Below are 12,363 nucleotides of genomic sequence, written 5' to 3'. Positions count from 1 at the left end.
TAGCACATCATTTCATGGCATATTAGTTCTAACTAAACAATGTAGATACGCTTTACTTTGGGCTATGATTTCTAATTCAATGATGGTCTACATCCACATATTTTTAAATTGAAAGTTTCCCTCTCCATGAGTGTATATTCTCCTGTTCCTCTGTTAAACGCCTGAACTGTTCTCCACATCTTTTCTTAAGCAAAACATTAGGTACAGAACAGATTCGGGAAAGGCGGTGATAGCAGCAACGTAGTTTTTATGTTGTTTGAAGAACAATCTAATACAATGATTTTGTACTTTTTATTGTAATTGCCTGGTAGTCCACATTAAAAGAAAAATCGTGAAAGCAAACATGTAGTTATCAAAATGAATACAAATCATAAAGCATCCTATATAAGCTTCAAGGTATTTGAAAATAAATACATTCCATTTCACATCTTGGCAGCCAAACAGATGAGAAAGTTTCCAACATGATTTCCATAGCAGAAAAGGAATACTATCAGTTCTAAACATTTTCAATTGTCCTAGAATTTTGCAATAGCTCTTGATATTGTAAATAGTATTTATGCAACAGTTTCAGACAAAAGTGTTAATTTCAAAAAGACTTTAAAGGTAGTTAATACTATACCACTGTAGTGCTCAGTGGCGATCCTGCTGGTGTAGTTGTGTATGTACTGGTTAAAGACAAGTCTAGATCCATGGTTGGAGGGTCTCCAAGAGGTGGAAGGGAGGAAAGGCTGTGAGACATGTCCATTTCAGCCATGGAGAAGAAAACCTCTTCTTCTAATAAGAGCCATAGATAGTAAAGAATTATTTTCTAATGAAAAATTACTTTAACAGAAATGTACTCGTAAGTTCTGAAATCTAACCGCTAGACAGAATAATTAGCTAAATATATTATTTTCAGAAGTTCTAAGTTATCTTGACACTGAAACTAGTAGTATCTATGGACAGAGATTATTAAAAAAAGACAAAAAGGCACAAAACTTAATACTAAAACAGTTAAATGTTCCATTTTCATATTCAAGTTGGCATAATTCCTACAAATTCATACACTTACCTTTTAACAAAGTTAGTATCTTCACATTAAAAACAAATCAGCAAAATATTATTCAAATAAATATACAAATATCAGTGCAATGCAACTACTATTCCACATTTAGTTTCCTCAGCCATGCATGTGAAAAGATGTCACACTGCATGTGTATTTACCATGTTGCACAGTAACATACAGATTACTGAATGGTTTTTATGAAATACTGAACCAAGTCTAGCCTGATACCTAAACTAGGTGCTAATTTTTTAATCAACAGTACAATTAATACTATACAATTATTCTATGTCAAAGTTCTTTTGATACTTAAATTAGTAAGATTAAAAGATGAACTTCAATTTATTTAATCTTAACAACAGGTTACTTGTTATGCTGCATCATCTTTTATACTTGCCACGACTAGAAGGCGTTCTGGCACTCTCTGTCTCATAGAAGCTTTGTTCAGATGATGCTCCTGCAGATAAAGACTCTTTTCTTAAATAACGTTTCAACTCCATCTGAATCCGATACTCATCCTCCTGTTGCATTGGCCGGTTCTTCCTATCTTTACTTGACAATTCTATCCTGCTTAGGCTCTCTGAATGAGAAAAAAAAACAAAAAACAAACAAACAAAAAAAACACAACAGAAAGCCCACTGTAATTTCTTTAACAGTAACCCAAAGAAAATTCAAAAATTAATCTGAAAATTAATAAACTGCTGTTGATGTATATATATGCATCTGTATATATATATACACACACGTGTATATACATGAATCTTGTTGTTTTGAAGATTTTACTTGTCCAAAACAGTTTACTGGCTCCCTAGCATTCATTAATTTCAAGTGTGAAGAAAATATTTTAAGATCATATATGCAAATATGTTCACGTATAATATCAGCATGTACTTCTCTTCCCAGTCAGCTTTAGGAACTACGGACATAATCTCTTAAAGGTTTTACTACTAAGGAATTATTAAAATTTCACATTTGAAGATGACACATATGGAAAACTATATGAAATGCTTTTCCGGTTATCAAAAAACAATTAACAAGTCCAGTACAACAAATACATCAGGATCCTTAGAAGAACAGTAAGCATCTACCCAGGACATGACAAATCTTTTGAAAAAAAGATTAACTATCTATCCTAATAGTAAGTGTTGTTACATTAGGTAGATGGGGCAGGGGGAGGAACCAAACAAAACACCCTCACATCCTGCTAGTGCAGTAGTCAAAACACTGCTCTTAATTACTCAGAAAAAATGGACAAACGAACTCAATTACTTTCTGTTCTACTTTTTCTGTGCCTGTCACTAAAGCATAGGACAGAGACTGAACCACTAAGCCCCTCTTGTAAAAGAGAAGCTACAAGAACCAAAATTGTTCTGGCCTCCTGATTTTCTCCACTTTTTCCCCATCTCTTGTCCTACTACATAGTCACTTGTCAAGCCTTATTTTTTACCTAGATTTTCATTACCAGCATGTACAATTTGCAATTAAGTCAATAAATTTATCATAGGCCTACTCAAGAGCAGCTACAAAACATTTTGCTAATATCAGAGAGAAATTAACAATAATCTGGCACCACCAATATTTTTTTTTCCACTGAGGAAGCTTGTTTATCTCACAAAGTTTATTTTTTCTCCACTGTAATACATATCTAACATTTACAGAACATTCACTTGCCTGGTCCAGCAATAGCTGCTACCATGTCCAACAGAAGATGCACCTGCCTTGGTGACAGAAATAGATGTACAGAGTCTATTTGTCCATCTACATCCAACTGAAAAAAAGAAAGAACACTTAAGGAATTTTTCTCTGAAAGTCTTGAATCAACTACTTTGATAATAGATTTTGATGCTGTAAAGGATACAGCCATTCCAGCAGTATCTACATCTTCTAAATAACAATAGCTAGAAATTGCGTGTTGCTTCCAATCTGTAGCTTGGCAGGATAAACACAGGCGTGCCACTGACAATTTATAATAATAATAATAACAACAACACACAATTTAAAATACACAATTGCCTAATAGGAAAATGCAAGAACACCATTAATCTGCTAATTGTTTTGCTTCTTTAATCAGAAGTAATCAAGTTAGTATTATGTACTAACTATAAACTACTGTTGCAGTTTATCCCCACTCAGGACCAAGCTACGCAGTCTCTCACTCACTCCACTCACTCTCCGAGGGAATAGGGGAGAGAGAATATAACAAAAAGGCTCAAAGTTTGAGATAAGGACAGGAGAGATCATTGAAGTTGCCATTATAGGCAAAACAGACTCGACTTGGGGAAAACTATTTACAGAATCACAGAATGTTTAGGGTTGGAAGGGACCTTCAAAGGTCATCTATTTATTATTATTAATAAAACTAAAGCAGGACAATGAGAAAGAGAAGAAAAACAACTTCCTCCCAGCCCTCCCTCTTCCCAGGCTTAACTTCATTTCAACTGTCTCTTCCTCCCCACTCTGAGCAACATGGGGGGAACAGGGAATGGGGGTTATAGTGTGTTCATCACATGTTGCTTTATGCTGCTCCTTCCTGGTAGGGGGAAGAACTCCTCACATTCCTCCTCTGCTCCATCATTGGGTCTGTTCCACAGGCTACAGTCCCTGAAGAACTGCTCCAGCACAGGTCGTTTTTCCACGAGATGCAGTCCCTCCGGAACAGCTGCCCCAGTGTGGGCCCTCCACAGGCCACAGCCTCCTTCAGGCATCCGCCTGCCCAGCGTGGGGTCCTCCATGGGCTGCAGGTGGATCTCTGCTCCTCTGTGGGCCTCCATGGGCTGCAGGGGGACAGCCGGCCTCACCATGGGCTGCATGGGAATCTTGTCAGGAGCAGCATTACTCCTCCCCCTCCTTCGTTACTGACTTTGGCATCTGCAGTCACTCCTCTCACAAGAAATTCTTCGCAATCAGGCTCAGGCAGATGCCTCTAATGTTCCCTTCACATCTCCTCTCTTTACTTCTCTCAGCCAGGCTGGGCCAAACCCGGCCCAGATGGCTGGCCAGTGGGAGGCCAGAGGGTGAGGGCCACAAGGCCCACAAGGCTCGCACCTCCCCCTCTATGCCCCTTGCTTCTGCTTCTTTTTTTTTTTTTAATTTTTATTTTCCCCTTCTTAAATATGTTATCACAGAGGTTTTATCACTGAACATTCCATCACCAATCGGCTCAGCAGGCTCTCCTATCAGGAACTGCAGTTCATGGAGGACCTATGCAGGAGCAAGTTTATCCTGCTGGACTGTAGCTCATGGAGAGGACCCACACTGAAGCAGTTTGTGAGGAAATGACACCTGAGGAACCCACACTGAAGCAGGGGAAAAGTGTGAGGAGGAAGAAGCAGCTGAGAGAAACTGTCATGAACTGGCTCTAGTGCCTCAATTTGCCACCCCCCTTGCACTGCTCAAGGTGGTGAGGAGGTAGAGGAGTTGGGAAAGACGAAGTGCAGTTGAGTCCGGGAAGAAAAATGGGTGAGGGGAAGGTGTTTTAATTTGTTATCATCCAGCCCCATTCTAACTGGCAATAAATTCAACTAATTTTCCCTCAGTGGAGTCTGTTGTGCTCTAATTTTCCTAAGTTGTCTCATTTTGTCATGTAATATTACATCCATTTACTAGTTCAGATGTTGCTGTTATTTGACATACCAACAGTGTTTTGCCTGTACTCAAGCCCAATTTGCAGAGACCATTGCTCTGCATTCTATTACACTGAACATCTCCTACAAAACAAAAATTACTCTCAACTCTGCCCTTGACATTTTTCTTCCGCCTACCTTAAAATGCATCTAATGGTATAAAATTGGAAAAATTTTGATCTTTAGAAACATCTGGACATCAGTTAATTTAAAGGTGTTCACTGTATTAACTATTCCTACTTTTGAAATACATAGTATTTTTGTATTTCACACCAAACATGTTATTTCACTTTTCAAGGACTCTTCTTAACTGAATAAGTTATAAAGATTGACTAGAAATTGCTGGACATAAGAAACTTTTCCACTGTAGCAGAAACGTTATGCCTTCTGCAGAATATAGCGCACTACAGAAGAGAGGTCAATCGACAATTTTAAATTTGGAGACAAGGGGAATATATTCACATGATTTTACTTATATACTCATGATTTAAAAAAAAAAAATAGAGCTTTATTTTCAACTACTTTGCTTGCTGTATCTTTATGTAAAAGTCAAAATATTATTTTAACTAGTAGCATTTATATATGGCATTCTTATTTGATTTACTATAAATTTTAATATAGAAATTCAGAAGTAGAAATATTCATGTTAGTTTTATAATGCTGCAATCTAACTAAACATTTATGGCTTACTTGTAGTTGTTGAAGTAAATTATACCTTTTTAAAACCAAAGTGATTTTAATCAACCAGTTAAATATTGTACATATATGTAGGCAAAGTCAGTCATAGTGCTAGAAGAAAAAAGGATAAATGAGTAGCAGGAGGAGTTTCATGAAAATAAGACAACTTTCTCAGGACTTACTCCAATATAAATTCTGTCTCTAACATAAAGGAATTCTCCTTTAACACATTTCAGTATTCCATTGACTTGTCTGGCCACTGTAAAGATGCTTTATCAGACAAATACATTGGTTTTGAATGCAGAGACTCTACAATAAAAGTAAGGGGATTCTGTCCCCATAAGAATCTCACCATTTTTCGTATGTAGTAAGGAAAAAAAAAATCCTACATAACTATTAATTCATTTAAAGACCAGGAAAGCATGACTAACCTTAGCTCCAGGAAGTACTTCATTTTGCTTTAATGTTAGGCTCAACTCCATTCTACCAATCAGCTTACTGATCTGTACAGGGTCAGAAGGTGTAATTTCTGGCAAGTTTCTTGTTAATTGCGGATGCGGCTCATAAATGATTTTTGGATTCCAGCTAGGTGAAAGCTTTGGTTCAGTTGCCTTGAAACATTACAAAGAAGGGAGTAAGAACATATCCTGTTTCTTACAAAATAAAAATAAACAAGGATATCCAATAAGCATATCACACAAATGATCATTTTACACAAATATAAATTTGACAATGTCGCAAAAAAAAACATGTATTGATAGCTGGGAAGGAAACAAGGCATGTAAAATGTACAACAGTAGGTCTTTGCAAAAAAAAGTAGAGCGAGTTTCCATAGAATAGTGATTTGCAGAGAACTTACACACATTAAAGTTGAAAACAGATTCCAGTACAATACATCCTAAATTTTACTCAGTCCTAATGTGTCTGTTTCCATCCCTCTCCTCAAAATCAACAGGAAGTTATTATGAAGCTTATTGAACACAGATTCAAGTAAAAGTTCAACTCCTATACACTTCAGAATGAATCTAATATATTAGTGTAACAATATATTTTATCCTTCATCAATTTACGTTCTTATATAATGTATTTAATTTTACCAGCTGTGTAGCTGAACACACTGGGGAGGACTTTGCTGATGCAGGAAACTCATCCCAAAAGAAAGAGACACCTGAGAGTTGCAGTAATTTGTGAGCAAAAGCTGTGGGCTGATGTACATTAATTCCAGAGCACTCATCTGCAGTTTCATCACAGTACATAGTTCTAGGAGACAAAAGAAAAGAAATAAAGATGGCAGGTGCATGTAAGTTATCTTTATTGTGCCATTTAGCCTCTAAGTTCCTACATGGTCTCTCTCTTTATACTATTACCAATGCCATTGACTGTCGTGAAAGGAGAAACCACCACTCCCTGGGAATGGGTGGAAATCTTAAATCTTCTGCAGGAAATCTCAAGACAATCATGACATGCTTCCAGTGTGTGCTGGTTCTGCCTATGGTACTTAATTTTCTTCATAGTAGCTAGTATGGGGCTATGTTTTGGATTTGTGCTGGAAACAGTGTTGATCATACAGGGATGCTGTAGTTATTGCTGAGCAGTGCTTACACAGAGTCAAGGCCTTTTCTGCTCCTTACACTGTCCGGCCAGTGAGTAGGTGGGGGGGTGGGGACAAAAAGTTGGGAGGAGACACAGCCAGGACAGCTGATGCCAGCAGGGATATTCCATACTATATGGCACCATGCTCAGCATATGAACTAGGGGGAAAGATGGCTGTGGGGCTGCTGCTTGGGGACTGGCTGGGCATCATTGAGTTGGTGGAGAGCCATTGTTTTTCATTCGCATCACTTGTCTTTCTTGGGTTTTATTCTCTCTCTCTTTTTGCTATTCATTACAATTTATTATTTTTATCCTATTTCATTTCAATTACTAAACTGTTCTTATCGCAATCCACAAGTTTCCACACTCGTACCCTTCCAATTCTCTTCCCCTCAAGCCTGCTGGGGGGTGGAATGGGTGAGCGAGCAGCTGCGTGGTGCTTAGTTGCCACTTACAGAGAACCTAAAATTTTCCCAGGGTTTTTTTCTTCAGGACTCTATCTTTCTTTCTGAAAATACTTAAAATGTCTTTCTCAAAAGGGTTAGTTCCTTTTGTACATTGAAGAGGTGGCCTGATTTGCCAACAATATCCATTGACTGATGAACATCTGAGAAGTGGTATTCATTAATTGTGGAAGCGGTCATTAACTTATCTTTGGAAAATCCAGAACTCTTCTAATTTGATGGTCAAATATCTTTAGCTAAAACATGTTAAATGGAAGTTGAATGGAGAAAGTGTTCACTGGAATTATAAAAGAAGTGCTCAAGTGCTCTAGTATCTAACTGCATACTATGAATGTGTGTGCATGGGTAAAGTACACTGTACAGGAAATAGCAAAAAGTGCCTTAAGAAAAAAAACCTGCAGATTAAAAAAAAAAAAAAAATTTTACCTTTCAATTCTGATTTCAAGTGCAGTTCCACTTTTAGAGTTTTCCGGCACATGTTCTATTCGCAAAACAGTATCTAAAAATGTAACTTTCACTCTTCTTAGAACTTAAATGAGAAAACAAAAAGATATCACGCAAGCATTTAAGTCAAGTTACTCAACGACTACTTTTACAACCAATTCAAAACAGTCTTTCATTTTGTTTAAGTTCTCAATATTTATTTCAGTGGAAATAATCAGCTGAGTTTAATAATGTAACCAAACATCAAGTGACAATGTAAACTCCTACTAAATGTCCAATATGTATGTCTATACGACACAATGGACCTTTAATGCAAGGATATTTGAGGAAGTGACAACTCAAACCAAGTTGTTCTGTGGCTCAGTGCGGATGATCCTCAAAGTACCTGCTTCATTGTGTATCATGTCTGAACTCCTAAACATTGCTATAGCACTACACTACTTTGGCGAATACTTATATTTCTAGATCTGATTTTCAGCATTTCCCTTATCTCAGACATTTCAGCACTAGGTTCTCCATCACACAATGTGATCATAAGCCCTTAGTCTCTTCCACTTAGAAAAACCAACAAAAACAAAAAATAGTTTCCAAAGTACTTCTAACAATATGGTGTGATTATTGAGATACATGTCATAACTGGTCATCTCTCTGTAAAAATAGCTGAAAAAACATTCTCTGTTTCTCTCTCAACAGCATCACTACTAACAATCTAAGTGTGTGTGATGAACTAAACTGACACCTCCAAAATTAAGGCATCTCTGCAATCACTCAAGCACAGATTTAGCTGGATTTGTTCTGGTGTAAAGAAACATCAATTTGCCCTGAAGTCGGGTTCATTATATCCACTGAGGGAAGCATACACATATTTTCAGTAAGTAAATGGGGTTTTTTTTTCCCTGCTTTGAAAACAAGACCAACTGTCCGTCCTTCCTGTTTAAATTTTACAAGTAATGCTAACAACTAAGAATTTATTAGACAAGTTATAGCTCAGATGTTCATTCAGATCTCTACAATTAATTCATACCTGTTTCAATAGTTTCTGCAAATTTCTCAAGTCCTTCAAAAGGCTGCGATCCTTCTCCTTGTTCATCGGTCAATTTTTGGCTAAGACACTCTTTTGCAAGCTGCATACTACTGGTCATAAAACTTGACCAATACATAGGCTCGGACCCAGATGCTGTGGAGTAAGAGAAGTCTTAATAAATTTGACTGTGAACATTTCAAAACAATAAAGAAAAAAACCAAAATAATACATTTGGCACATCCAGAAAAAAGTTTCAACAGCTTAGTAGAAGTCATACTTAAAAACAAATTTAGTTAGAATCTCTCTTTCTACACTTTACTGCTTTTAAATGGCTTTAATCTATTTAGATTGCATTGGTAAGATTCTGGTATTTGAAAACTCAACATAAACAAGAATAAACCAGGATTTAGTGTCACCAATCTTCAGCATTGGTTTAAGTGAGTAATTTCTTAAGTACTTTCATTATATAGGTATGATTTTGCAGGTGTAATCAGCAAAATGAAATCAAGGAAATATCTCTATTTTAAGAATTATTTCAAGGTTTCTTACTCCATTTGAAACATATTGTAGATGGGAAAAGATGAAACAAGGTTTAAGATGTTATCTTAGCACAATAGAAAACGTTTTAAATGTCTAACACAGACTTGACATAATATGTAGAGCATAATAAGATCTGAGAGCACAGTATGTATTAAGCTGAACAAGTTTTTCAGTAGCCAGACTAACTTAATTGTCAGTGCACTCCTATCAGCTAATGTGAAGCCCATCGTGAGCAAATACTATAAAATCAGATTAGAATAGTTTATCAAATTCAACTATAACACTCTAGCATAGGCAAACAAAAGTAAAAGTAGCACAAATACAAACACGTTAAACAGGCAAAACATTCCCCTTTAGCATTCAGGTCTGGAAACATCCATGCAGCTATACAAGTGTGATAAAAACAGCATTGTGGGTTTTTTTCCTACTGTATCATGAAGCACTGTGAATCAAAGAGAACTAAATGGATGCTAGTGCATAAATAAAGCTTCCTCCTAATACTACCATTCTTTCAAAGCAATTACCTTACATCAGAAAGTAAGACAGCTGAAAACTTAGTTCCAGTTAAACAAGTAAGAATGAAATGCAGAGTATATATAAGCAAGTTACTTAAGGTAACTTGCAAAAGATGCAAAAGAAGGTTTATGCATTTTTTTCTCTTCTTTATGTTGCATTAAATTAAGTATTTTCTTCCATCTTCTCTACATTATAAAAACGATTTAAAATCCTTCAGACATTCAATCAAAGTTTTCCACACACGCTATAACAACACATGTTAACAGAATTTATGGAGGTTTGACAGTTTGAAAAGTTATCACGGTGACAGTCTGAACTAGATCAGCTAGATTCATATGGATACAGACAAGCTTCAAGAGCTCAGACAATCCTCTCAGCATTATAATCAAAGGTAGCAAGTATTTAGAGCACTTAAAAGTCACTATTTCAGACTGCAACAGCAATTCAAATATATTACTTGTTCTTCAAATAAATAAGAAGATGCATCTTTTACCCTAAAGTTGCTGAAGAAAGCCAGAACCTCATTGTAACCCTCCCTCATAGTCTTACGCTATTGTGTTATCCTACTGCCACCTAATAGCCAGCTACTAATGCTGACTAACAGCACTTGGCATATAACACTCAAAAAACCTAGCTAGCAAAACCTCCTTTCCACACAGTATTATCTTCATTTCAATATGTCTGAAACAGTTTTGAAGAAAAGATGCAACAGCAGGAACATCATAAACATTTTACATTCTTTAACAGAACAACAACCAATTGAGAAACACTTGACAACCAACTGATGAACATCTGACAGTTTCCTTTTCATTACGACCTCCATCATTAATGTATGTAAATTAAATGGCACTTTAAATAAGGCTGAGAACTGACTAAAGCAAGCACAGCCTTTTGCCTCTGAAAAATTTTGAAGAATCTCCTTTTCTAAAATTAAAAAATAAGCCTACCAAGCCTTGGTCTTGGCCTGAAGACCATCTCTAATCCTTTTACTTCTAATGCACAGTTATCCTGTAGCAATGACCCCCACGGAACAGATAAAGAAATTGATTGGATAAATCCATCTATGACTTCCAGAGGTGCGTCTGCAGACTCCAGGATCTCATTAAGACACTAGAAGAAGAGAATGAAATAAAAATAATGGTAATTAAAAAAAAAAAAATCAAATCCATAATTTTGCATGCATAAAATAAAATATATTGAGCCTACCAGAAAACGAATTACACTCAAAACGACAATAAACTGGCCACTTTCAAGTATTTTGATACCACAATAATGTATTTCACATTAATTACTTACCTTTTGGCATAACACAGATCTCTTTGTGGTAGCTGTATAACCTGTATTTTTACACTATATATTAAAAAAAAAAATCTGCTATCTTACTGTTATAAATACTACAGTACTGACACAAGTTAATCTATTATTTCTCCAGCAATACTTGAAGTTCAACGCTGAAAACAAGCTGGCCGCAAAACCACGAAAAGTACCTGATTTCTGTAGCAAGAGTACTTCACTAGCATTTAATCTCAATGTAATGTTCATTTTACCTTTCTCTGTGACATAATAATCTCTTGCTGTATAACATACTTGTCATTTCTAAATCGTATTTTAATGTGTTCAATGTTCAGTACAAATTTAAAAATCGAAGCTCGGTGGACAGACCAATCTCCTACAGAAACTGCTCCATTAATCTAGTCCTTTATAGTGACATTATAAACAAAACTACAATCAAGTTGCCCTCAGTATTATACAGAGTAAGTGAAATTGATGAGAAAAATGGGACACCAGCTCTGAAAAAGTAACTTAGGATTTTAAGTTTTCCACAGTCCTCAAAAAAGACTCATTTGTTGCACTACACAGCTTTAATTACATCCATACAGAGTCCAAAGAGCCCGTTTTCAAAGGAAACATTCTTTGCATTTATGTTTTAAAAAATGCAAATCTCTACTTGTGCCCTGATTCAAAAATATAGTTAAAACTGAAGTTATTGAACAAGAACTATCTAGGCTGCTTTAATAAAATAAAAAAAAAAAAACCAATCTAAATCACACACCAAATTCAGTGACTGCAACTTTCTAATATATACAAGACTCTACTAAAGACTGTGGTTGTAATAATTAGCACATAATCTTCAACTGCCAAAACAAGTGTGTTTTTCAACCTTCCTGTGTTGAACAGGGCCACTGATTTTACCTGACAAAATGCATAAATTCAACATCAAAAGTTTTTTTTTAAAAAAAAAAAAAAAGTATTTAAAAGCTGCTTTCCATTTAAATTACATTAAAAATGTTGTTATAATTATATAGAAAAATTTGAAAATAAAAACAAACAAAAAAAGTCTTTACACAATCACATTTTTCATTCTTATGCGTCCAAGAGCAATTATCCTATCATGTTAACTTGTTGGTCTGCTTATGTTCTCTTTGCTCTTAGAATTTT

The 12,363-nt window shown here is 35.8% G+C and overlaps 1 protein-coding gene across 1 annotated transcript in view; it reads right to left on the bottom strand.

Moving 5' to 3' along the window:
* Positions 1-12,363, bottom strand: part of ATG2B (autophagy related 2B) — a 49,182-nt gene that overhangs the window by 34,297 nt on the left and 2,522 nt on the right. The window contains exons 2-9 of the mRNA XM_010116949.2: positions 10,872-11,034; positions 8,869-9,021; positions 7,827-7,929; positions 6,441-6,603; positions 5,775-5,954; positions 2,710-2,810; positions 1,440-1,618; positions 620-774 (exon numbers count right to left, since the gene is read on the bottom strand). Coding sequence (XP_010115251.2) covers positions 620-774; positions 1,440-1,618; positions 2,710-2,810; positions 5,775-5,954; positions 6,441-6,603; positions 7,827-7,929; positions 8,869-9,021; positions 10,872-11,034 — 1,197 coding nt within the window. The remainder of the gene's footprint in view (positions 1-619; positions 775-1,439; positions 1,619-2,709; positions 2,811-5,774; positions 5,955-6,440; positions 6,604-7,826; positions 7,930-8,868; positions 9,022-10,871; positions 11,035-12,363) is intronic.

Source organism: Chlamydotis macqueenii, chromosome 5, assembly GCF_036417535.1.
Source record: "Chlamydotis macqueenii isolate bChlMac1 chromosome 5, bChlMac1.mat, whole genome shotgun sequence".
Lineage (NCBI taxonomy): Eukaryota > Metazoa > Chordata > Aves > Otidiformes > Otididae > Chlamydotis > Chlamydotis macqueenii.
Note: the sequence above shows the minus strand (reverse complement) of the source record. Positions and strands in the feature narration are given on the sequence as shown.